Source organism: Brassica napus, chromosome A5, assembly GCF_020379485.1.
Source record: "Brassica napus cultivar Da-Ae chromosome A5, Da-Ae, whole genome shotgun sequence".
NCBI lineage: Eukaryota > Viridiplantae > Streptophyta > Magnoliopsida > Brassicales > Brassicaceae > Brassica > Brassica napus.
Window position 1 is genome coordinate 22,414,290 of NC_063438.1, and position 26,406 is coordinate 22,440,695.

The window sequence follows — 26,406 nt, forward strand, 5'->3', positions numbered from 1 at the left end:
GTTCACTCTGGTAAAGAATCAAATTCAAAGAGACTATATTTCACAAACTACCAGTACAACAAAATGAGTAAATAGTCATACATCAACTTAATATACAACAAGGTCTGAAAGATTTACCCTCTCAGAAGAGTTTCAACAAAAACAAAGTGGAAAAAAAACAAACCATTCATCTTCTTCTTGACTAGCTCTCATCCATTCTGGACTTTTGGTCAAGAAGATGTTTAATAACCAGACAATCATGGAGATATGGGTTCGTAGGGATGAGTCAACCATGGATGCTTAAGAGCTTCTGACGCAGAAGGGCGTTTCTTTGGATCAACTTGGAGCAAGTGTGCCACAAAGTCTATAAACCCTTGGTCACCCATTGGCAGTCTACGCCTTAGCGATGACTTTTTAGGTATCAGGTATTCCAAATTGTTACTCTCCTGAAATATATTTGCAACACAAACTCATTACACTGTTTCTAAATCCAATACAGCTATATAAAAACAATGGTTCAGCAAATACCAGGGAGGTGCACTATAGTAAAGTTTAATACGCACCTGGTTCCTCTCGTATAACAAATGATTTTTGGTGAAGTATTTGCATGTATCAGGTCCTTTTGCAAGCATTTGTTGATCAATGGATCCGATTATACCAATGACCCTTGCAAGCAAAGTAGCTGGAGAATCATTTTGAAACAGAACCTGCATAACAAGTGGTTCTAGCTAGCTCAGTATTACTGCAAAAGGTTTTGACAGGTTTCATCAATGCTAGAACTTACGTTTCCGGAACACAGTTCTGCCAAAATGCAGCCAAGTGACCAGATATCGATCTTTTTATCATACGGAAGCCCGAGGATGACTTCTGGAGCACGGTAAGATCTAGACTGGACATAAGAGCAAAGATGATCCGTCTCAAAACAGCTACTTCCTAGATCAATAACTTTGATTTCGCATCTGCTGTAGCTTTTGATAAGTATGTTTTCAGGTTTTAAGTCGCAATGTATAAGGCCGAGACCGTGCAGAAAGTTCAATGCTTCCAAGCACTGGATGGTAATTGACTGCACAAGATTTTGATACAGAAGAACATGAGAGAGCAGCAAAAAAAAAACACACACATAAACCTTGAGAGTGGTAAGGGCTTTTGGCTAACCTGCAATCTTGGCATTGTGAAATAAACTTCTCCACCTGATTCTCTATTAAACTTTTGGAACTCATACAAGTTTGCCTTGAGAAGTTCACATACTATTAACAAGTGCTCCTGCAAAACAGAAATTTTAAATTAATTGCATCAGAGGCATCAGATCATCAACAAAAAAATTTGAAAATAGCAACAAATCAGCAACCGCTTCTAGAAACATCATAAGGAAGATGATTGAAAGTACTAAAGACATAATCCTCCACTTACCCGAAAGTAGAAATAGTCATACAATCTAAGGAGATGGTACTTGTCAGCAGGATCATGCTGATTGACATACTTGAGAAGTTTGATCTCATCAAGGCTCTGGTCAAAGAAGTCTTTGTTGTTCTTTATGATCTTTACACATACATCAATGCCTGTGTGGAGGTCATGTGCTTGAATCGCTTTGCTAAAAGCTGCTGATCCAAGATGCTCAGTGACATGATAACGACCAGCTATGACAGAGTTCAAAACCACATGGAAGTTCTTATCCTCCTCAAAACCAGTCCTGAGACAACAAAAGAAAAACAGAAGAAACAAATAAATATCCTGAATGTTCATAAGAACTGGGATAACCCAAGATGAATTAAGAGAAAAGACCTGTTTTTCCTGTGAACAATCTTCAGATTGAAAGTCTCAAACTCCTGCTCTTGGGCTTTAATCTGTCTTACTTGCTCTTGGACCACGATAGCATCTTCATCCTCAAACGAGGTCCCAGGATCTTCTTCCGGCGCAGGACTAGTTTCTTCCTCATCTTCTTCCTTGCAGTTCTCTCTCCCTGTATAAGAACTGTGGGAGACTGCAGATGGAGAAGAACTTCTTGAACTTTCAACCTTCTCGCCATTCCTATCAACCATACTATTGGACTCAGTCAGCCCCTTTGGTCCATAACTTTCATTTCTCATAGCAGGGTTTGACCATACAGGGTTCGTGGAATCTTCATGAGAGGTTTGTCCATCAGGTACTGGAGAAGGAAAGGAGAACCCACCGCTTGTAAAACTTTTTATACTTGCACCTTTACCAGGTGGAGGCTTAACACTAGTACTAGTAGCTCCAACTTGGCGATGAGGAAGAAGCTCCAGGTCCCATTCACTACCTTCTCCAGGAAAGTAATCAGGTACTACACTCCCATTGTCATCAACATCATCACTGATTCCTACACCAATTGACCTAACTGCAGCATTTCGATCATCTTCTGCGCGGATATCCTTTGAACAGAACCTACCACCGTTATCCCCTTTGTTCAACAAAACTAGATCGTTTTCATGTGTGACAAGTCCCTGCCACACAGGCTCAGCTCGCATCAAACTCAGCTCCGTTGCATCCATCAGTTCCCCGTCATATCTAGCAGCTAAATCAGGTTCCTTAGTTGTAACTGGCTCAACCCCTTTGGCTAGCACATATTGTTCACCAGAGAAATAAGAATCCTCCTCAGCAAATGAATGCTCATCATCATTCTTGGTCTGACTTTTATCCTGAGTATCAGGAACACTTCCAGGCTCATGTTCGCTAGGATAGTCAACTTCGTGACCCAAAAACCAGGCCTCATCCTCAATTGGTTGCCTAATGTAACCAACATCATCATCGTCATCGTATTCATCAGAGTCCCAATACTCATTTGAATGCTCAGCGAGATCACCTAGTCCATTGCCAAAGCCAAAAATCAAGTCAGATGCATCTTCTGCTAGTCCCTGACTTACAGACAACCAGTTTCCTCCCCCAGCTATTCTGCCACCTATGTCACCATCAGAATGAGAATTAAACTTTGACTCCATCTTCTAAAGATATGAATAAAAAATGGGCAGTCTTCTAAAAATCGGTATAGGAGGCAAATCGATCCTAAACAAAACAATTTTTATACAACAATTTTCAAAAATCGGTCTAGGTGTCCATCTAAACAATAATGCCCTATGAAGGGGCTAGCCAACAGTAATTTAACTTACTCATGCAGAACATTTAAAGTTTTTGGTATAGTAATCATCACAATGTCAACTAACCTGATGAATGGATCTCTTGTCCAATAGGAACATCTAGATAAGAACCTATAAGGAAACCATTCTCAGCATTGATTAGCTTCTCGTCCAAAACGTCTCGCTCATGTTTCTCTTCTGAAGTATAGTTCATTGATTTATCCTCTGACTTGATTCTCACATGCGGCAGCCTTGGTAAGTCTTCCCTCGTACCATCATGAGCCAGAGAAAATGCAAAGCCGCTAAGATTCTTAACTTCATAGCCAGAAAGTGACTTTCCAAGGTATAGATCTGTCTCCACATCATCATCATCCTGCTCCTTAATAACAGCCTTTGAATCACTCGCGCCAACCTTTTTCTTCCCTTGCCTTTTGTCTAAAACGGACACACCTATATCCTTTGTTGACGTGCTCCCTTTGGACAATGGATAAACAGTTGTAACAGAACAATCCTTCCAATGGTCTGTGCGCTCTTCGCTTCTTGGCCATGAGGTGGTGATAAATCCTTCTTGTATCGCAGCCATACTATCATCTTCCAAGGATTGAGATGCTTTGCCATGGTCATACTGACATACCTGGCTAGGAACCTTGTCATGACTAGATGGTTTTGAGCTTCTTGGATTCACAAAGCTTGTTATACTTGGATCGATACTGTACACCTCAGAGTCAGCATGGTTCCATGGAGGTAAATCAAGCTCGGTATCTACTAAACTTTCGGAAAAAGTGAACCTGTCCTCCCATAATGATGAGGGACTTTGTGTCTGAACAGAAACATCATTCATTTGCTGATGATGATGAGTCTCAGTGGCGGATCCGCATTGTATCTCTTTGACAACTAATTCATCAGAAACTTGGTTCTTGTCTCGGCCTTCAAAGACCTTGCTTTTCACACCATTTGAGCTTGAGTTGCTGTTGGAAAGCTCACTAATCAACGCAGCTTCAGCTCTCATGAAACGGTTCTTCCGGAGAAACTCCAAAATGGAGTCTATAGAGGAGGAGCTAGCTTCCTCCATTTTTCACAAATCTTGAAACAACGTTTAATCTAATCAGTCCAAATAGTTGAGAGAGGTTTAAAAATCATCGAAAGGAGAAAACTTGAAGCAATAACCAAAAAAAGGAAGCATTTTTACGAGAAAAGATAATCTCAATCCCAGAACCAAGCGAAAAGGATTCGAATTCGAACAAACATTCACTTACAGATCCAATGAAAAGCAGAGCAGACTTCAAAGTCTTTTGCTTTGTCTGCAAATCTCTAATACTACAGCTTCTTCTTCGTCTGCGTTTTTAGTTCGTTTCCTTATTCTTCAATCACGGCGCTTCCCTCCTCCCTCCTCCTTGGACATCCCATTATCAACGCCAGCCATTTTTTCTTTTTGTTTTTTAATTAAATTTTTATTTACTGTATATATATTTGCTTTGGATCCATTAAATGAAAATCATTAGTTTTGGTGGGAAGAGAAAAGCACGAAATGACACATTTACCTATTACTGTCCTATAACTTTTATTACAGCATTAATTTTATTTTTAATTATAAGTATTTAACTCGGGAAAAACATTGTATTTTACATAAGAAATTTCACATACGTATACGTAAACTGAAATGATTAATTAGTGAAGAGAAAAAAAAATCAGTGCCCCGCTCCACGTGCATTTCATTTTTTCTCAGATATTTTTTGCCGTTCCCCTCATGATGATAGAGTAAAATAGTAACGAAATAAACAAAAAGACAATTATTTCAAATAGATTTTTTTAAAAAAAAATTTCACAAAAATGGCACTCAAAAATAAAATAACCAAAATAGCTCTTTTTATTTTAAAAATTTTAATATTTATTTTTAATTTTTTAAAATTAGAAATCCTATCCCTTAAATCTCATCCCATTGAGTATAAATGCATATTTATTCTTTAATAAAATTTATTTTGGTTATTTTCTTCCTTTAAGTTCATTTTTGTGAAAATAAACTAAAAAGGATTATCTAAGAGAATTTCTCTAAACAAAAAAACAAATATGAGGCGAAATAACAAATACTTAGGAGTAATATTAAACCACTAATTCAGCCCTAATAAAGTATTAACATATGGCCCAACTAATGAAGCAAAATACTTTTATACTCTTGCTTTATAGATATATAAATATAAATAATTATTTTAAAAAATCATACTTTTGTTTAGCTTTCAATTTTTTTTTCTCAAGTTTTCTTTTCGAAATTCTTTTTAAAACTATTTTTAAATTTTTAAAAGGATTTAAGTATTTATTCTTATATTTATTAAAATCTTAAATCCCATTTTACAAAACCTCATTCATAAACTATAAATTCTAAGTCTAGAAGTTAACGGTTAACTCTAAGATTATAAATGTATATTTATCTCTTTATGATAAATGTGATAAGATAAACATGAAAAGTGATATTAGGAATTTAGTAGTTTAAGAATTTTTCTTGAATTTGATATAAATATGTAAATTAAGTTTATCTGGAATATACTGCAATATATGAAACTAAATCAGTTAAAGAATTTAATGCTAAAATCTAGCCTTATATATATATATATATCTATATATATATAGTTTAGTAAATATACAATTTAATATCTATATCTGGAAGAGAAAATTTCATAAAAATATCCTAACTAAATTTTGTTAATTTTTTAATACCCAAATTCTTTTTCTTACCTGGTTTAATATCTAAACTAATTATTTAACTTTTTAATACATTTATTTTTAAAATTGTGTTCATTTTAATACCCACAAATGTTCATTATAATGAAAATATTAATAAGTTTCAAAGACACTTAATATATCTCTAAATTTAAAACAAAGAATCTAAAAAAAAATCAACTTTTATTTCAAATTTAAGAATAATAATAAATAATTTTTTGGATAATTTTTTAAATGAAAATAATTCTGAAAAAATAAATAAATTAGTTTTAAACTTAAGAAATATGATTCTAGTCATTCAAATAACTTTTCACTGATTCTTACTAAAGCATCGATCAAGTTCAGAATTCTTCTCTCATCGTTCATACTTGATGGTGTAAAACTTCTTAGCTTTTTAAGTTTGGCATAAAACCATTAGCTAAAAATTGGAATTGGAGTTACGAGCTGTTAAAATCTGATGAAAGACACGGAATCATTTGATTACATTAACAAGAGTTCACCAAACCAAAAGGAAAATGAAAGTGTCAATGCTACTTAAGCAAGCGCTTGTGAGCTGTCGGTGAAACTTGTATCTAAAAAGCTTTTTGCAGACCATAGAGTGCTTCCAAACGTGACCATGTAATCAACCGTCTCAAAGAGAACATTGCATCCTCTGCTTTTAAGATCTTCAAAGACAGTGTCGCACAAGACATCTCTAAAGGGTTTGGAGGAGATAACCAAAAAGTTATAGGGCCCACAAGAATATGTCAAGTTAATCATGTCCGTTACCATCAAATTGAATTTCCCGAATTCGTCACCATCAGGTGTGAGTCTCACGTGAAGTCCTGACTTCGTGCAGACCTTGATCACTTCATCATCAATCTTTCCCTTTTCAACATAGGCTATCACTGACTCAAAACCACCATAACCTTTAAGCTCAAGAGTTGAACTGAATAAGTTCCAAAAATCAGATGGCTTAGATGGGCAAGTGTCTACCAACCAGGAGATGCGGACCGGACACGCTGACAAAACACAGTTAATGCAATTTGATTAAAGATGAATCAGCCAGCCAGCCAGAAAAATATACTAAGTCAAAAGAAATTTAACTTACAATTGCGCTCTCGGGTCAAGTCGGTGAGCGTCCGAGATGGTGACTTTAGGCGGGTCTGGGAGTTAGGGTGTGGTGGGCTTTTACAAAGCGACTCGAAGCGGTGGTCAATGGCGACCTCATGGGAGGGTTTAAAGATAACATTGAAAAATCTGTGTTCCAAGGCTTGAACAAAAATGTCGATGTCTTTTGAAGGTTGTGAGATAAGCATCAAATTTCGTGCATAATCATCATGGTTCATTGCCCAGAAAAGTATATCCAACAACATCCTAGCAACTTTTGTGTATTTATCCCCTGGAAAAAAAAATAAAAAAAAATATAAATTATAAATATATCAAAGCAGATCTCAGGACTGCAAGGAACTGAACTCACTCATCACTCACCTTGGACTTTGATACTGGGAACACAGGCATAGCCATCATACGTAAAGAGCTCATCTCCTTGATAATCCATGTCAAGGTAAGGAATTAAAACCACCATGCCACGATAACCTTTATTGCGAAGAGCTTTGAGGATAACCGATAAATCAGTTGGGCAACCCTGGACATCCCAGAAGACGGATACCCCGCACACTGACAGAGAAAAGGGCAACAATTAGATCAAACTTGAGAGAGAGAGAGAGAGAGAGAGAGAGAGCTTACCTTTTAAATTTTGCTTATACAAAGAAGCTAGTCCATGGGAAAAACCAACAACCTCCTCTTTCGGGCGTAAAGACATTTGGTGATGGGGATGAGGCCAAGACGTTTCGAGAAGAGGTAATACACGAACATTGTAATATCTATCACGCAAAGCTTCAAGAGCATTGTAAAAATCTGTTCCTTGTTTGACATTTCCAGAGAAAACAAACAAATCCCTTGGTTGGAAATAGGTGGCAGTATTATCCAACGCCCACAAAACAATGTCCAGTGACATTTTATGAGCTCGAGGAGCACCTAGTTCCGCTTGTTGGGGAATGATGGTGATTCCGAGACTTGTAAAAGCATCAACCCATCCTTCCGGGAAGGAGGAGGTTTCGGTATCAACAACATAAGCCATGATTGAGAACTCATCATCGAAACACAAGGACGTTCTAATGTAGGAATTTAAACGATAAGGATCACAAGCCAACAGGAGGGATTCCGGCAGGTCCAAGAAGACACCTGGGCTGTTGTATATCTGGATGGGAGGAGAGGGCAGGGGGCTGGTTTGGATGGGAGGATAGTATAGAGGCGGGGGTTTGGTTTGGATGGGAGGATAAAACAGAGGAGGGACGACGACCTCTCTTGCCATTGGTGTCATCAAGTCTTCTTGTAATAATAGGCTTTTGTAAAGAGATTCGAACCTAACAGTATTATCTAGCAGGTTGGGTGATGATGATAGGGAGGTATCTTCATCAGGGACTGCTAAGCGAACCTTGTAGGCATTTCTCAGGCCTTCGAGAAAAACGAGTAAACTCGGTTCAATCTGACTTATGATTACCATAAAAGTAATCTTGCCAAAATTTGGGAGGAAACCCGAATCCGCATCCCACCATGCCATGTCACGTAACATAAAACGATGCCTCTCTGAAACGAACGAACGTCCATACAGAATTATTATTATTATTATTATTATAACAAAAAACCATTATTATTATTATTATTATTATTATATCAGGAGGAGATCAATAAAACTAACCTGGTTGAGTAACGATGTTAATCCCGGCTTTCTCATAGGCTGATTTATCCGGGAAGGTTTCCGAATTACTGACATAAGCCATGATTGACAAATAATGGTTAATACAACCCATCTTCTCGAGAATTAATTTCATTCTGTGGTAAATCGTTTCAGGAGCAAGACCCTTTGGAAAAGGGAAATCCACCGCGTCCCAGAACACACGCGTGCAGTACTCTGCGACAAAAAAAAAGGTTTTAACTTTTTACGTAACGCATAAAACAATCTATAATACATACATACATATTCCCAGAGAGAGAGAGATAAGAGAGCTTCTACCTGGTTCGGATGACATAACTGGACTTTAGCAGCGAGAAGGAGGATCAATTAGGGCAGAGGAGAGTAGTCACCATTGGTCAAGGACAAAAATCTGTGAAGGATATATATATATTGATCTCTAGTATAACTATTAACATATGATGGGCCGAATAAATAGACCCATGCATGACGGCTATTTATTAGGCCCAATAAAAAGGCCCGTTTAACGAGAAATTATACATCGGCTAGAAAAGTCACCAAGGCCATCGGTTTTATTTTTTTCCGGTGGAAAATGTGGAAGACACCAGAGAAGGGCGACGGCGAACAGAATACCACAGGCTTGTTCCCGCTCTTCCCTACTCAGGCGAACTCCGTCTCTGCTATTTCATCTGCTCCTCAATGGCTTCGCAACGCCAGCTTCACGACGGATCTCTCCGTCATCGACGCCGCACCTTCGACGGCTCCTTCCCTACCCGATGTCGAGGCTAGCGAAGAAGAGGAAGAAGGAGACGCTTATAGAAACAATACTGAAGCTAATCAGCCTAGGGTTTACGATTTGATTGAAGAAGAAGAAGGATCCGAGTCTGATGACGACGACAAGGCGAAGAAGAAGAAGAAGAAGAAGCGGAAGAGGGATTCTGATGAGTACTATACGAAGCCTGCCAAGGATTATTACTTGGATACTCGTCCTGATCCGGATAATCTTGCTTATGGCTCCATCTACAGGTAGTTTACATCTCCACATGTATAGTGTGATTCTCTAGTATGTGTAAGGCGCTTTTTAAGTGTGTGTGTGTGTGTGTGTTTGTATTGTAGGATGAATGTTCCTCGTTATAAACTTGATAATTCTCAGAGAGGTTTTGAGTCAGGTTCTACGAAGCTTTATCTAAGGAATAGGCGTGGTTCTATGCTTGAAGCAGAGATTGATGTTAATTCATTGGACGGGAAAGCAAAGTCTGATAACAGATACTGGTATGCAAAGAATGCAGCCATGGAACGGAACAAGAATTTCAGGCGTATTCGTTTATCTGCTTCTTCTAGAGAGGCTGTTGATTCGTGCTTTGATCATTTCATTCCTCTGGAGGAAGGTGAAGCTGTTCAAGAAAGCGAGGAGGAAGATGTGGAGTCTAAAGAGTCAGTGGTGGGAACGTCGTGGGAGGATGAGGTGTTGAATAAGACCCGAGAGTTCAACAGGCAGACGAGGGAACGTCCTCATGATGAGAAGGCGTGGCTGGCATTTGCTGATTTTCAAGATAAGGTTTCGAGTATGCAGTCTCAGAAAGGTGTTCGCTTGCAAACTTTGGAGAAGAAGATTAGTATACTTGAGAAGGCTTTTGAACTGAACCCAGATAGTGAAGAACTGTTGCTTGCGCTTCTCAAGGCGTACCGAAGTAGAGACAGCGCAGATGTGCTGATCAGTAGGTGGGAAAAAGCACTTATGCAGAACTCCTCGAGCTACAAGCTGTGGAGGGAGTTTCTACGTGTTGTTCAAGGGGAGTTCTCCAGATTTAAAGTATCAGAAGTGAGGAAGATGTATTCTTATGCAATCCAGGCACTCTTTTCTGCTTGCAGCAAGCGACATAGGCAGGTTCTTATCTTGTATACTGTTGCAAGTTATGTGGGGTCTATCCGTTCTTTCTTCGAACTTAGTTTTTTTCTAGTGTTTCCCGCTAGCTTCACGCTGACATTATTGATGATCTTCTTCTTAGCAGTTCGACATTATAAGGTCTGACTTTTTTGGTTGGATTATGCAGATGGATGCAACATCTGAACCAGTGGATTCTGCTCTCATCCAGCAGGAACTTGTTCTAGTGGATATGCTAGTTAGCCTCTGCAGGTTTGAATGGCAGGCTGGTTACCGGGAGCTGGCCACAGCGTTATTTCAAGCTGAAATGGAATATAGCATCTTTTCTCCATCTTTGTTGCTAAGTGAACAGAGTAAATTAAGACTGTTTGAGCACTTTTGGAGCAGTAATGGTGCTAGAGTTGGAGAAGAAGGAGCTTTTGGATGGTCTTTGTGGTTGGAGAAAGAGGAGGAACAAAGGCAAAAAATGTTGAAAGAGGAATCTTCTGATGACAATGACGTAGGCGGTTGGACAGGTTGGACAGAGCAATTGTCAGATAGGAAAGAAGACAGTAGTATTGCTTCAGCTAACACTGGAGAAGGTGATGTTAATCGGGAGGGCCTGGACGAAGAGATGGAAGACGAGAATGGCATGCCTGAAGATGACACTGAAGCTATGTTAAAGCTATTAGGCATTGATGTCGATGCTGCGGCCAGTGATGAGATTAAAGATACTTCAACATGGGTCAAATGGTTTGAAGAAGAGGTTTCTCGAGATCAAAATCAATGGATGCCTACTCGAAAAGCTGGTAGCTATCTCTACCTTTACCATTATTAATTTTCAATCTTATATAAAACTTTCTCAACGTGTATGTGGTTATTAACCATCATGCATCATTCTTTAATAGGTGAACTCTCAAGTGTTGATGAAATGGGCGAGAGAGAAGATGAAGAGCAACTGTCAAGTCTTGTACTATATGAGGATATAAATGGATATCTATTTTCATTACGTTCAAACGAGGCGCGCTTATCTCTGGTATACCAGTTCGTTGATTTCTTCGGTGCGAATATCTCCCCATGGACATCAAGCAACAGTTTGTGGTGGATTGAGAAAATAAATAGTCTTGAAACATTGTCAGATTCTATGCTGGAAAATTTGAGAAACGTTCATGAGTGTTTGTCGAAATCAGATAGTGCCAACGGTTTCAGCTTGGGATCTCTTTTAGGTAGCAACAGTGACATATCTATGCGGACCGAGATGATGAAGTTTCTCCGCAATGCCATCTTGCTTTGTTTGAATGTTTTTCCGCGAAACTACATTTTGGAAGAAGCTGTGCTTGTTGCAGAAGAGCTATTTGTAACAAACATGAAAACATGTGAAGTCGCAACAACCCCATGCCAAGCTTTGGCCAAACGTCTCCTGAAAAGTGACCGGCAGGTAAGCTCGTTTCCAATTTGTAGGTGTGGTTTGCTCTTCTGCTCAGTTTACCTAATTGATTCCTTCTCCATTAACAGGATCTACTACTTTGTGGAGTTTATGCTCAGCGAGAAGCTGCTTCTGGAAATATGAAACATGCAAGAAGAATCTTTGACATGGCTCTGACTTCTATCTGTGGCCTCCCTAAGGTTAGATTTCCGTTATATTGTTAGCATATAACAACACTACCTTAACATGTTACCACCTACGTTTTAAACCTCAAAGGGACCTTAGCTGTGTATTTGTTGCTGATTCAAATTTATGCGCCGGTCTGAAAAACTGGTGGCCTTCCACTTAAGCTTGCACACAATGTATTTATCTAGGACAGATCATAGTAGTCTATATATGTTAAAGAGCATTTTGTTCTAGGTAATGTACATGGAATAGAGCCAGATTAGATTTCTTATTTTTTACTTTATTTTTGGTGCACTTGTAAGGAGATAGATGAGCCCTATTTTTGCAATTGGTTTTAATTTTATTTTACATTAATAGTACCCATGCTAAGTAGTTGGTTCCCCCTTTTATTACAGGAACTACAGGATAACTCTCCATTGCTATATTTATGGTATGCCGAATCAGAAGTAGCCAATAGTAGTGGCAGCAGTCTAGAAACAGAATCATCATCTCGTGCTATGCACATTCTGTGCTATCTGGGAAGTGGTCTAGCGTATGTTCCTTATAGTTCCCAGCCTTCAAGCATGCAAATCCTTAGAGCACGCCAGGGGTTCAGAGAGAAGCTTAAGAAGATACAGTCATTATGGTCTCATGGTGTCACAGATGATCAATCAGCAGCGCTTGTTTGTTCGGCAGCTGTATTTGAGGAGCTAACGAATGACCTTTCGGGTGCTGTTGAGATCCTGGAACACATGTTCAGTTCCGTTCTTCCAGGTTATTTCCCTGATCTCCATTCTTGGGTTCTCTTACTGATTCTCATGCTAGTATATACATGACTGCATTCAGAAATGTTTTCGTTATACAAATAAATTTCTCTTATAGATTGTACAGCTTATAGACGAGGATCATGCATGCACTGTTTATCTGGATTTGTATATCCCATCGTAAAATTTTGTTGTGGTTATTGTGAATATTCTAGGAAGAAGAAGTCAAAGTCATCAACTTGAAATCTTGTTCAATTATTACGTGAGAATGCTTCAGAGGCATCAGGACGACCTAACTTTGTCAAAACTGTGGAACCCCATATCAGAGGGAATGCAACTGTATCCTCTCAGTCCCGAGCTTTATCAAGCTTTAATAGACATCTGTAATCATCGTATGACATCCCATAGACTGAGAATGATGTTTGATGACTACTCCCGCAAGTAAGCTTCTTCACAAACTTCTTATGAACTCTCCGTCTCACAGTAACTTCCTAATGTAGAAATGAATGCTTAGGTTAAGTATTAATATCAATACTAAACTAGTTTAATATGTTAATCATGCAGAACTCCATCCGTAGTTGTTTGGCTATTTGCGCTTTCTTATGAGTTGAGTAGAGGAGGCTCCCTACACAGGATCCGTGGATTGTTTGAAAGGGCATTGGCACAAGATACACTGAACAGCTCGGTGATTCTATGGCGTTGCTACATTGCATATGAAATCGACATCGCACACAATCCATCAGCAGCTAGGAGGATTTACTTCCGAGCTATAAATGCTTGCCCATGGTAACACTTGCACATAATCCAGTTTTTTTCATATTATTATCAAAAAGCACATTCCTAACATAAGGGCGTGGCAGGTCGAAAAAACTATGGCTGGATGGGTTTGGGAAGCTGAGCACAGTACTGACGGCGAAAGAGATGTCAGATTTACAAGAAGTGATGCGAGACAAGGAACTCAACATTAGGACAGATATTTACGAGATTCTTCTTTTGCAGGGTTGAGACTTGAGATAATAGTACATTTTCCTAGTTCTACATGGGATGTGTCTATGTGGATTCTCTCTTTGGATCTAATGAAACCGAGATACAAGAAGAAATATTTGTATCCCCCTTTAATCGTATTGACTCTCCTTACATGCCATAACTTGCCGATCCTAATTCTGCTACGATCCCTTTGTCAAACGAGTTTAAACTCTTTGACAGGCGTATTATGGGCTTGTGTCTCTTTTGATCAAGTTTGTATGAATCTAGTAAAATAACTTGGATCATATAAATACAAAGTGACAAGATGTTTTTAATTAACAGAATCACGTATCCTTGTGGGTGGGAACTGAGGAAGGAAAGACATGTACAGCACGGACAACTCGGTAAACTAACTAACAAGTTAGTTAGCTTCGTTTTGACTTTTTGATGAATTAATGTGCCACCGTCAGATTTTTTGTTTAGTTTTCCTATCAAATCCAAACCTTTTAAATCCAAAATTGGTTGCAGATAAATTAAAAAATTCAACTACCTTTCAAACCAATTATGTATATATATGAAATTGCTGAGAGATTCATTTAGCATTTTACTATTAATGCTAATTGTTGTAGTACTAATCATTCTAACCACACGTCACTTCCTTTCTTCTGTGGTCAAAAAAGGACATTGGATTGTTGTCAAAAAAGGAAAAGTAGTTATCCTTTCCAACTGAAATTTCTCAACATCAAAAGGTGTGCCAATTAAAAAAAACTCAAATCATACAAGTTATCCCACACCCACACCATTTGGTTAGTAGACCCATACCTTATCTTTATTTATACAAATATAAAGTTTCTCATCTCTTATTTATTAGTGCCACAGTCACAAAAGCTAAAGGTAAAAAGTGTAATGGCTCCGGTGAAGCTCCCATGTGATTTAGAGGAAGAGATACTCTCTCGGCTTCCACCTCTATCTCTTGTACGGTCCAGAACCGTATGTCAACACTGGAACTCTCTTTTACACGACAAGAGTTTCCTCAACAAACACGTGGCTCGTGTCCGTCCCCAGTTCATTTTCCTCACCGAATCCAAGGCTCACTCTATCAACATCGATCTCCACACAGGAGGAACTGATCCAACGGTAGAAGTGCACGAGGTACCTTCTGACTTTCCTTATCAGGCCATAGACTTGACGCATACCACCATCACTTCTTGCGACGGGTTCTTGTTCCGCCACTTTTGGAAACAAGGTGTTGCGTTTTGGAACCCGTGGTTAAGACAAGTAGTATGGATCGAGTACGTCGACAAAAGCTTCCACTTCTGCGGTGTGGGATACGATTACGATAGCAACGTACCCGAAAAGCGTTACAAGATCTTAGGGTATTTAAACTGTCTCCGTGACGTAAGCGACACGTACCAAGTGAGTTACAAAAGAGTTGCGATCTACGAGTGTTCATCTCGCGCGTTGAAGTTTCTTGATGCTCCTTTCAAGAACTGGCCCACCATGGATCCGTTGTCCTTGAACGGGAATCTCTATTGGGTTACTAGTAACCCCGAGACTCATGAGTGTTTCATCCGAAGCTTTGACTTCTCGAGCGAGACGTTCAAAACGTTTTGTCTCCTTCCGTGTGAGAAGAACCATTCTCGCGACCAACTTGTCCTTGCGGTTTATAAAAGAGATGGGTTTTCATTGTTGAAGCAATGCTATGTAACAGGGGAGATTAGTGTTTGGGTGACTAAGGAGAAGATTGATGCAGCGGAAGTGGTCTGGATCAACTTGATGACTTTGCCAACAAGTAACTTACCGAAGTTGATTAATAAGCTTTGTGGGATTAGTTACTTCATCTTTGAGAAGACTCTGATCATGTGTTGTGGCGACCAAGAGACTGGAGCTGCTAGCATCTATATTGTGAGGGAGGATATGTGCAAGAAGATCCAAATAGGTTATGAAATTGTTCGGTTTTCTCATTGTGTTTATCTTCCTAATTTTATATCGGTTCCTTCAGAATTTAGATCGCTGCCTGTTTAAATTTTAGCTTTGATTGTTTTATTACAAATATTAATTCAATATATTTAGCTGCCTGCTCATTGTTGTTGGAGCAGAGAGTAGAAAGGTACTTCTGTTTGAATTTTTTTGTATGCTGTCTCTTTGTGGATTGATTTGGAAATATATGATAGTACACATGAACAATATTTGAATGCATAAAAGATTTTAAGGTTGAACTAATAGTATAACTGTGTGAATGTTTTATCAATCCAAATAATTTCAACAAAATATAAAAAAGCTATGGAAATTAAAGAATCTGAGATGTGATGTGAATCTGACTCTACTCAGCTGGTCAAAGCTTTGAATACTGCTTCCATGAACATGGAGATCTACAGTGTTGTTGCGGTGTTGCCGATATTTTCACCCTATCAACGGCTTACGATGTTGTTTCTTTTCATTGGGGTTTCCGTGAGAAAAACAGAGAGGCTAATTTCTTGGCCAAGCAGATTTTATCTTTTGAAAACAGGCTTCTTTAGCCTTAAACATTGTCACCTAACTTTTAAAGTAGTAATGAATGTTTGTGTTTCAAAAAAAGAAAACGAAACGAGACTTGGGTTTAGACACACACACGATATATACAGAACAAAAGACAGACTAGTGCATATGAGGATTAGTGACACAAATGTTCTTGAGCTTCTAATTTAGACACGCGGTTCCTTATTGTTCAGGAGGTCTACAAAAACGAACAAAAACTCAAGATCTAGTCAGGGACTACCTATAACAACACATTATTCACATATATATTACATAGAGTAACAAGTCACTTTATCACTTCTCGTTTTTCTTTTCTTTTGAATACCAAAAGGTTCGGGCCGAAGTCCGTAACCCCCCAGGTCTGAAACCACAACATATTATATCAGAGACCTCTGACACGATGGTCAAGGTCTTTCCATTTATGCTACGACCTCTGGTAACTTCTCGGGTTATAATTGTGAAGCAAACATAAACTGCTTCAAACCTATTTGCAAATGTATAGATAAGACTCGTTTTGCATGTTTCATGTATAAAATTTTTATGTTCTTTGTAATTTTTTTTTCTTTAAAAGAAGTTTCATGAATCATGTATGCTAGGAGATATATAAACTTGGACAAGTTCTACCGTGGAAGATGTAACAATAACGCCTAAAATATGGTGTGTGGAAGGGTCGAAAACCAATGGCGAATTTGCTAAGCTGAATCTGCACTCATCTATATGTATAATTTTGCTGCAGGGATATGATATGTACATATAATTATGTTCTTTTCTGTTTATTGAGAATTTACAAAATGTAGAGGAGGAAAGATAAATGATCGGAAGTATTTGAGATGCGTGTAAGAAAAGAAAGTCAAGTCTCCTTGATCGGAAGGCAAGGGATATTTCTTTTTGGAAGAGAGTGAGATCAGAATCTTAGATTTACACTTCATCAAATTCTTCACTTTGCACTTTTCTTTGTTCTGTTTTCTTGATTAATACTAGAATATAGAATCATCCAAAAATATATGATTAAAGAAGTTTTTGCAATATTATTCACTACTTTTTATTATTACCGACAGATATGATCATCATATATAGTTTACTTTATATTGTAAATTATAGTCAGAAACATTGGATGTATGTGGGAGATCTCCGCTGAATGCTTTTGTATGATGCAATCATGTTTATCTTGATCTCATGGTCAGCTGCAGAATTTTATTTTACAATAAATATTTGACCTAACAAGTTGTATGTAACTTGGCGTTCACGCTATTCTGCGAATAGTGAAAGAAAAAAGAACATTAATCACAAATCCAAATATACTCGCCCATTAACTTGGATCTGGTTACACTCATGTGCGGTAATAGAACAAAGGTACCAATGATCCATAGAGTCGTCAAATCAATGGATAAAATAACATCATCAACCCAGGAAAAATAAGTAAAAATATAAAAATATAAAAATACAAAATAATATTCAATCAAATCACATGATTTCCCTCCACAATTAGAAAAATTAGTTATAAGTTTTCCAAAATACCACTTACCCCCGGAGGTTTTATTTCAACGATTATATAGATAAAGTACAACAAAAGTGTACTCAATAGTTCTATAATCTCCCTTTTTCTGCAGTAATACTCTTTGTTCTTTACTGGTCAATAAACCCCTTGACCATGTCCCATAGCTGCAGCGTTTGATGAGGAGTCCCACGCATCATCTGTGATGAATTGCATCCACGAGTCATCTTTATCGTCGACGATATCTTCTACGCAGGCGGAGGAAGCTCCAACCTCCGGCGACATTGCCTCGTAAATATCACTGTTATAATTAATATTATTGGAGTTCATCTCCATTGACACCGTCGTGAAGCTACATTGTCCCGTTTGTAGCTGCGGTTCTGTTTCCAACTCCGAACATATTCCGTTCTTCTTAAACACCCGACATAATGCATACGAGTCCTGCACCACCAAATTACCATTTAAACTAAATATTTGGAATGTAACTTGATATATATATATATATATATATATATATATTTATAAGAACTTTTATATTTTTTGTATATCTATAATATTATTCGTATCTGCGGGTGTAATTTAAAAAGAGAAGGATAAAAGTATTTGTCTTATTTGAGTAATTATTAAATCTGTCTTTTGCGTTAGTTGCAGTAAAGCCAAAGTGAAACCCTAAGCTTTTGTCAGCTTACAGCAAGAAACGAGTATACATCAATTTATTTATTTTATTAAAGTCAGATATCTGTTTATTATAAACATGATTAAATATTTTCTTGCAAAAATCTAAAACGATAATTAAAATGAAATGGAGTGTGTATAATGTATATGAAAATAAATGGAGAAATCATGTTTCAAGTATGGTAAATTTAATCTACTGAATTTATTTCATATCATTATTAGTTTATTTTCTTATTTCTAATTTTCTTTAATAATTGGGACTATCCATGCATATCGACGTAATTCAACATACGTAATAGTAACTACTGTACTATTATTCTTTGAAATATATTGAATTATGAAAGATTGATCAATCACCTGGAGCGAAGAGGGATCATCACAATCTTTGTCATCGAGACGATACTCATGCATGACCCAATCCGTACGTATACCTTGAGGAGCTCTTCCTCTATAGTAAACCAAAGTCTTCTTCATCCCAATCGCTCTGCTTTGACTCGTCACTCTCCGATCTTTCCCGGTCGATTTCCAGTATCCACCTCTCGTTGCTCGGTTCGTTCTAAACCCGTTCGGATACTTCCGGTCACGTGGCCCGAAAAAATACCATTCTGGATCTCTACTTGGTAGAAACGACTTCTCTACATTTCATAAACTTGCATTCATCGATCATAAAAGACTAATAATCTTATAACATATAAGAACAAAACTATACGATAAGATTATCAACTATGAGTCAAAAGACCAAAACTTACTATAGCTAGTATGAACAGAAAAATGTAACATGAATGTATAATTTACAGTTGAGTTAAACTTAAACCATAACAATTCCCTAGAAAAGGAAGTTAAAACCAAAGAAATCGTAATAATTTCATAGCAAAGGAAATTAGAACTAGAAACTTATGTTTTTACCATGTAAAGCAAACATCGTCGGATATAGTTACTTTTAGGAATAATTTTTGACCGACTAAAACTTGGTTTAAGTATATACATAATTAACAAAAAAAAAGATCGTAACAGTATAATGAGCCCAACGCCGGCCATGAACTTGTTAATTAGTTACTAGAAACGAGAAGAATGTAAAATAACGTACCTGCGAGGTCCCATGGCTCACATTTGTAGAGATCAACCTCAGGGATTATATCAAGCTCGATTTCTTGACCACTGATCTTTCTCTTAAGATAATAGTTTACTAGTTCTTCGTCTGTTGGATGAAATCTGAAGCCTGGAGGTAATCCGACAGGAGCCATATATAACCTCACAAACACTTACAAGATCGGGTTCTAATTAAGGAGTACTCATCTCTTCATATATATACACAAACTTTATGGTACTCACTTGATTAATTTCATAGTTTTTTTCTTTTCTTATATTGTTTTATATATCTCTCTCCTTCCTTTCTTTTTGTTGTTTTCATCTTTCGCTTTATCTTTTTGGAGATTCTTGACAAACGTTAACCGCAAGCTCCTTGTGCTTCCTTCATTATAGAAAAAGGGTTCGATATCGATCGCGTTATTAGCATGTTAGATGTCAATATATTTTATGTTCTTGATATCTTGTTTTAAAGCTCCTCCTTGATGCAGTAAGACAATGACGTCACATACAATTTTAATCTTTAATTATAAATATCATTATGCCAAAAATACTAATCTGAATAACCCTTTATAGCGTTACGCTTCCATATATTCCTCACTTTCGTTTATTGAAAATACAGCTGAAGTACGAGTGAGCGCTATACCGGTGGAAAATTGTTCAGTTACACCAACCGACAAGACTAGTCCTAGACTGCTAGACATATTATGTGAAACCCGAAAACCGAATTGGAACTAAACCAAAACACCAAAACCGAAACCAGATAGAAATTTCCGAATAGTTTATATTTCTCTAAACTTGAAAAACTGAACCGAATCGGATCCAAATCGAGAATCAAACGGATACCGCATATCCTTAACTTAATAAAAATAAAAATTATTTTAAGTTTCAAAATAAATAGATATAAAAACTATTTTTTATAAATCAAAATTATTAAAAAAAAACTCCTGGATTACCCGAATATTTTTGATTTTACGGTTTAACTCGGATTTTCTGTTTTTTTTTTTGTAATTTTTTTGTTTGTTTCAAACCTTACCAAGAACCATTTTAAATCGATTCTGTTTCGGGTTTGTAGAAAATAGAGATCCGATCGGTCAAATGTGTCCAAAGAACAAAAGTAGAGCAAACAAAGCATTCCCAAAAGTAAACCAACCTCTTAGACTGCTACAAAAAACACCATCGGATTTCAAAGTAGCACGATCTAATTCAAAAATCTCACCCAATTGAGCCCGTCTAGCATATTTTTTTCACAGTTGCGGGATCACTATAACTCACTCCATTGAGTTCACCACCATAAAACTCAACAGTTACACCTACTTGTTCTACACTATATTTAGATTCTGCCCTTCTAAACGGGACGAATTCGACATTACTCGACCCGAACCCTACGTTGCCCAAATTGATCGGATCTGAGAAATGTTTGGTTCTTCAACGAGTCATATATACCCAAATAACCTAAATAACCCGATCCGAACCTGAAATCAGAATACCCAACTCTAGATAAGACTTTGTCTAGGCATGGGCATCCGTGTGTCAATTGGGTTCAGTTTGGGTTAAATCAGGTTTTGATTCTTCGGAGGGGGGGATGAAAACTGACCCTTTAGATATTTTTAAAGTGCAGTTCGGATCTGTTTTGGGTTTTCTCAGATTCAGTTCACATCACATATTTGATTGAATCCGTTTTAACTTTGGGTTCAATTCTATATCAGGTTTAAGTTACCCAAATACATGTTTGTAATTTAGAAGTATGTAAACAATTTTCTCTAACAAAAACTGGTGGAATGATTCAGAAGTGGTCATTAAAAGATAAAAAAGTATAAACGAGTTAAAATTACCAACTAACAACTCTATAAAGAAACATTGTTTAAACGTTAGAAGCAAATCTATTCATAATTGAACTTCAAATGCAATTCTCAAATCATAAAAATTTAATATTTGATCAAATACCTAAAATATACTTATTAATTAGATTCTTGAGTTAATTATTCATGTAGGTGCTCGAGTTTGATATGACTTGTTTTGAATATTGATTTTTTCGATATTTTTTGGATAGTCCTTCGGGTTCGCGTTCGAATAAAATCTATAAACCGAAATATCATATAACACTAGAATAAGACCAATTAAGTATTTATGTCAGATTCGATTCGATTCAATTTTATTTTTATCGGGTTGGATTTGGTTTATTTGCCGACCCCTAAGCTTGTCCTACAGAAGAACATATTATTGGATTAATTGGATCATATACCCTAAACTTTATAAAATTTTGTCAGTATATTTTCACTTATCTGATTTGTTTTTTTCTTGGGAACTAAGGATAACAACCATAAATTTTAAAGAAATAATCCGAAAATTGGCTATGATATTTTTTATATTTTCATTACTATTTGAGGTTGTAACCTAATTCACTCATGAGTTCAGAGATTCTGTTTTTTTCTTTTCTTTTTTCAGCTACTTTTATCAAATAATTTATCTTTTTACTCTATTCATTTTTAATTGCTTTGCATATTTTTAAAATAACTATCCAAGTTTATGCTTTTACTCGTAAATAAAGTTTTCTGTAAATTTTAAGACGAGCTTACATTTCTATATATTTATATATGAACAACAAATATATAGTATTATACAAGTGAAAGTTCTGTATAAAATACAATCATATAGAATTCTTATTTTATGTATTGAGATGCAAAAGAATACATGTAGTATATACGATGAAAACAAATTCTATTAAACTGTTGGATGGAAAGCCAAGTTTTATTATGTATATGCGGAAATACTATTAAAATTATGTAGTTTAGTCAAACAACATAGAAGTTTTATTTGTAAGTTGTGTATTATCTAAAGTCCACCTTACAGACTAATCAATGTATACAGTATTTTTATTTCTATTGTATTGTTACTTCTTCATTTTTATTTTATATATAGCTAGCCTTTAGTTTATGATGTGTATATGAATATACAGAAAATTAGCCCTTCCTTTTTATTTGATCTTCAATATAAATTTGTTCATTCTTAAATTTAAAAGGTAACTACGGATGAGATGTTTAGTCTAAAAATAGGAGAAAGTGATCTAATTAAAGCAACAAATGCATCGATTTCATATATTTACAGTGAAAAGATGAATTTAAGTAAAGCATTAAGCTATCATGTAATACAGTAGTAACACCACCTATGACATAACCACCAAGCTTATGTCATCAAGAATAAAGATTAAAATCTAAAGGCTGTAACTAGACTGATCAGTGTACAATCTCTGAAGCCGTCTCCTTCGGTATCTCCAAGCCACTTGAATCTGAATAGCTGCTCGTAGCCTCCAATAAGGAGACTCATACCTTATGGCTCCTTGCACACGATTGCTCCTTAGGAATCTAGAGAACAAGCTCGTTACATCTTCAAGATCTGCTACACTCAGCGAAAACGCCTCCACGTTTGTCACACAGCTAACGTTTCTGTTGCTATGCAGTCCCTTTGAGGGCATCCGTATCCTTGTCCCATCTGAATTTTTCAAAGTATATTCAGTTCCAAGATGCAGTTGTCATCTAAGGTTTTATGTCTGTCTGTTAATGAGCACATAGAGTCAACAAAGAATGTACCGGGGTTTACAGAAGAGCGTTCGAGGCACCAAGTGAGAAGTTCTTCACCACAAACATCTCCTTCTGACAATGGTAGAACATAACCATCTTCTCCAACGCTCTCTATCTCACCTCTCACTATGAATACCATTTTCTCAACTAGACCTCCGCGGTGCAAGACCATGCTACTCCTTATGTAAGTCCTTTGTTTCAGCCTCTCACGTATAGCATCTAAGATTGGTTCATCCATCACCGAAAATATCCTCACCTGCAAACCCATGATGACGTTTCAGAAAGAGAGAGCCAACGCTGAGGGAAATGAACTCTGACGTCTACCTTCTTGAGAAATATGAAGAGGTGTTTTCTTATATCTCTTTGAAGGTCATCAGGCATATTCTTAAACAACAATTCTTCATTAACTCCTCTGGTAGCAGCCCAGTTGAACCGCTCAGCCTCTCGCACCCTCCTGAAAATGTAGAAACAACTATTCAGTTAGCTTTAAAAGCTAGTAACATTACAGAGCCGGAGACGATGTCATTCTTCAAAATTCAACTTCAGAAGCAAAGTTTAAGAGGTAGTAGAGTCCACATACTTTCTAATATCTCCTGGCAACCGTCTATGCCTCATCCATTGCTCCACATCACGCCGTCTCAAAGTCATTTCCAAATTCCTAAGTGTACAAAACACAATCAACTTAGGTAATTTGTGTTTTAGAGACAATCCAACCCATGTCTTATTTTGTACAATGGTGGAGTTATTTACCTTCGACCGAGAGATTGAAGGAAGTTCTGCATATTACCAATAAGAAGAGCGAAAAGCAAAAGCCCCAATCCGATAATGCCCATGGTGAAGAAGACCTCCCCAAGAAAGTAACTTGGAATTAGGTTTCCAGCAAGCGTGCTGATTTGCTTTTGAGAGTTTTAAAACAATTTGACATTCATTACAAGTTCCAGATATGCTAAACCAATGTAAGAACTTGAGTATAACCAAGCTACCTGAAACCCCCAAAAAAGAGAGTAACTGTATCTTGTGAAGAGGCTACTATGATTGGTGAGATTAACTGCCTTCAAATAGATTCCATAAGGAAAACCATCCTCTTGAAAACAAGCACGGGCACTCGCATTATCTTTCCACGCAGCTGATAAAGCGCTAGTTTCACCATGACAATCTATAAGCTCTCTGCATGGACGATCAGAACTACCGCAAGCATCTCGAAGGCATTGATTAACTCTCTGCAAGAGAAAAAAAAAAGGAAAAAGGAAGGCAAGCAATGAAAAGAATCAATAAATCACTAGAAATATATATAAACAGCTTCTGTTGGTTAGGACAAGAGAAATGATTTAAGCAACATAAAGGACGTTGTTAGATTAAAGTGAGTTTTCAGACTGTTGCCGTACCTGCAGACCAAAAAGATACCAACAAGAGCCAACGACATGACCAGCAAGCATGAAGGTGAGAAGATTAATAAAAAAATTAGCCCAAGCCGACTCAAAGATGAAGCCAGTCGGTGTTTGTCCAGCAAGAAGTGGTAGTAGCCTATATAACTTGGGAATGTATTGGAAAAGAACTGCAGCACGTAAAAGGTTCTTTGCATAGTTTGCCCCAGATATGGCTAAGTTTGCTGGTATTATCCATAATATCAATATCTGTAACCAAAAGAGTAAAAGGAAAATGAGAATTCAGAGGTAAAATGAAAATATTACAATTACTTCTACATAGAAGTTGTGGCTCTTAACATTATATATGATACCTGTGGAAGTGGCATCACTATGAACAAATCTAGTAAAAACTTTCCTCGGAAGTAATGACTAGCAATTTTTCTTGGATGGTCTACCAACTGGCCAGCACCAACAACCGTAGACTCAGGAGCTACATAGGCTAATCGGAACTGCAACAAATATATGCAAGAGAAAGAAACATTTAAAGCCAACATAGTCTCTTATAACAAAAAATAAGTAAAAGGAAACACACCTGAAGCAGGATGTTTACAGAGAACATAACATCTGTTACACTTCTAACAGCTACAAATGTGTGAGCCATGGGCCAATCAATCTCAATGCAATTGTTGTTCTGCAGTATGAAAGATGGTTATAAGAAAGGTTCTCAAGCGCAAGAAAAGAAAAACATGAGAACCAAAAGACAGAGAAAGAAATATGTCTAAAGATACCTGCTTGACTAATATGAGGAAGAAGAAGAGGGGATCTATAAAAATAGCTAACAAGCAAGAAAAGGCAAAGAACTTAGTCCAGCTCTGAACGAACTTGGAGTGAGGATTCATGATTCCTGGTAAGTGTCTATTAATAGATGTAGCAAACCTCCTAGCCCAACCTTTAGCATCATGGAACTAGAAAGATCAAAATGAAAAAAAAAACTTTGTTTCAGCAGCATTCACTTGAGAGTCTGAAGCTAAATTGTGAAGTAAGAGAACATACAGTGGAATCAAAAATGGCAGAAACTCTAGAAGTAGGGATTTGTGCAGCTTTCCGGTTGTAGTAAGAAGGACAAGTGGTACAGTAAGGATCATTACACATACCCAACTGTCCAGATCTCAAGAGATGTGCGTGTTTCAATACGAACTCCTCCTCTGAGTTTTTGTGTTCGAGAGCAGCAAAGGAAGGGTACCTCTCAGCCTGAGAGGAGGAGACATCACGAGTGGAAGTAGGAGGAGGAGGAAGAAAGAGAGGCTCAGAACTGCGAGTAGATGAGAGAGGACCACTCATCTGAACTAAAGGAGGCCTCCTAAGAGTTCGAAGAGGACCTGTGTAGCCTAAAACAACAGTCGAGCTGTCGAACCCATCAATGATCGAAGAAGTGTTTGCGAGAGAAACGCTACGTGACCTGGAAGTGAAAGGCCTAGTACGAGATAACGATGATGAGTCTGAAACTGGAAGCATGGGAACATCATCCTTCTCCATTTCTGAGATAAGAAAGTAGAGAGACCTAGCAAGAAAGCTAGAGCATTTGAGGCTGAGAGCTAACTGTAAGATGAAAGCAGAGACTTTGGGAAGGAGACGATGACTGAGTCAGGGTCTTTTGTAGGGTCAAGCTAGTGTCTTAATTATAATCGTTTCACAAATTAAAAATTGAAAAGTGTGTGGACGGAATACGAAAAAATCGTCTGATTTCTTTTTTTTTTTTGTAATTGGTTTTTCATTTTGTTTTTATATAATTTTTTTATCGATAACACTTGATAAAATACATTATTGAAATTTCCAAATCGTGGGAATACGTAGAAATCCCAATAAGATAGTTTGAAGTAAAATATATGCGATCTTTTTATTTTTTATTATATAATAGAGTAAAAAGAAAACTATTTTAAAATGTAGTAATGTGTTTATTTTTAAATAAAATGTTAA

At 37.1% G+C, this 26,406-nt stretch overlaps 6 protein-coding genes across 6 annotated transcripts; 2 read left to right on the forward strand and 4 right to left on the reverse strand.

The window, feature by feature from the left end:
- Positions 1-16: 16 nt before the first annotated feature.
- On the reverse strand, positions 17-4,530 carry LOC106452016. The gene is made up of 8 exons (XM_022687945.2): positions 4,328-4,530; positions 3,159-4,154; positions 1,762-2,896; positions 1,390-1,669; positions 1,135-1,242; positions 764-1,042; positions 543-686; positions 17-425 (listed from the first exon to the last, which is right to left on the reverse strand). Exons 2-8 carry the CDS (start codon positions 4,141-4,143, stop codon positions 237-239), a joined length of 3,120 nt encoding a protein of 1,039 aa, XP_022543666.2. The 5' UTR covers positions 4,144-4,154; positions 4,328-4,530; the 3' UTR covers positions 17-236.
- A 1,671-nt stretch (positions 4,531-6,201) lies between these two features.
- LOC106452015 lies at positions 6,202-8,974 on the reverse strand. The gene is made up of 6 exons (XM_013894022.3): positions 8,845-8,974; positions 8,530-8,742; positions 7,515-8,417; positions 7,257-7,445; positions 6,877-7,167; positions 6,202-6,787 (listed from the first exon to the last, which is right to left on the reverse strand). Exons 1-6 carry the CDS (start codon positions 8,858-8,860, stop codon positions 6,321-6,323), a joined length of 2,079 nt encoding a protein of 692 aa, XP_013749476.2. The 5' UTR covers positions 8,861-8,974; the 3' UTR covers positions 6,202-6,320.
- Positions 8,975-9,081: 107 nt separating this feature from the next.
- On the forward strand, positions 9,082-13,886 carry LOC106452014 (nuclear exosome regulator NRDE2). The gene is made up of 9 exons (XM_013894021.3): positions 9,082-9,549; positions 9,640-10,411; positions 10,578-11,196; positions 11,296-11,825; positions 11,903-12,013; positions 12,395-12,752; positions 12,958-13,183; positions 13,307-13,528; positions 13,603-13,886. The coding sequence occupies exons 1-9, from the start codon at positions 9,116-9,118 to the stop codon at positions 13,745-13,747; spliced, it is 3,417 nt and encodes a 1,138-aa protein (XP_013749475.2). The 5' UTR covers positions 9,082-9,115; the 3' UTR covers positions 13,748-13,886.
- Positions 13,887-14,526: 640 nt separating this feature from the next.
- Positions 14,527-15,895, forward strand: LOC125608999 (F-box protein At3g17710-like). The gene has a single exon (XM_048779690.1). It carries the CDS (start codon positions 14,615-14,617, stop codon positions 15,731-15,733), a length of 1,119 nt encoding a protein of 372 aa, XP_048635647.1. The 5' UTR covers positions 14,527-14,614; the 3' UTR covers positions 15,734-15,895.
- Positions 15,896-17,626: 1,731 nt separating this feature from the next.
- On the reverse strand, positions 17,627-19,717 carry LOC106452012 (NAC domain-containing protein 86-like). The gene is made up of 3 exons (XM_048779691.1): positions 19,483-19,717; positions 18,753-19,030; positions 17,627-18,161 (listed from the first exon to the last, which is right to left on the reverse strand). Exons 1-3 carry the CDS (start codon positions 19,637-19,639, stop codon positions 17,859-17,861), a joined length of 738 nt encoding a protein of 245 aa, XP_048635648.1. The 5' UTR covers positions 19,640-19,717; the 3' UTR covers positions 17,627-17,858.
- A 2,817-nt stretch (positions 19,718-22,534) lies between these two features.
- LOC125609000 (probable cyclic nucleotide-gated ion channel 20, chloroplastic) lies at positions 22,535-26,084 on the reverse strand. The gene is made up of 11 exons (XM_048779692.1): positions 25,483-26,084; positions 25,218-25,394; positions 25,022-25,120; positions 24,801-24,938; positions 24,448-24,696; positions 24,046-24,282; positions 23,813-23,958; positions 23,643-23,720; positions 23,387-23,516; positions 23,072-23,318; positions 22,535-22,973 (listed from the first exon to the last, which is right to left on the reverse strand). Exons 1-11 carry the CDS (start codon positions 25,963-25,965, stop codon positions 22,696-22,698), a joined length of 2,262 nt encoding a protein of 753 aa, XP_048635649.1. The 5' UTR covers positions 25,966-26,084; the 3' UTR covers positions 22,535-22,695.
- Positions 26,085-26,406: the final 322 nt, after the last annotated feature.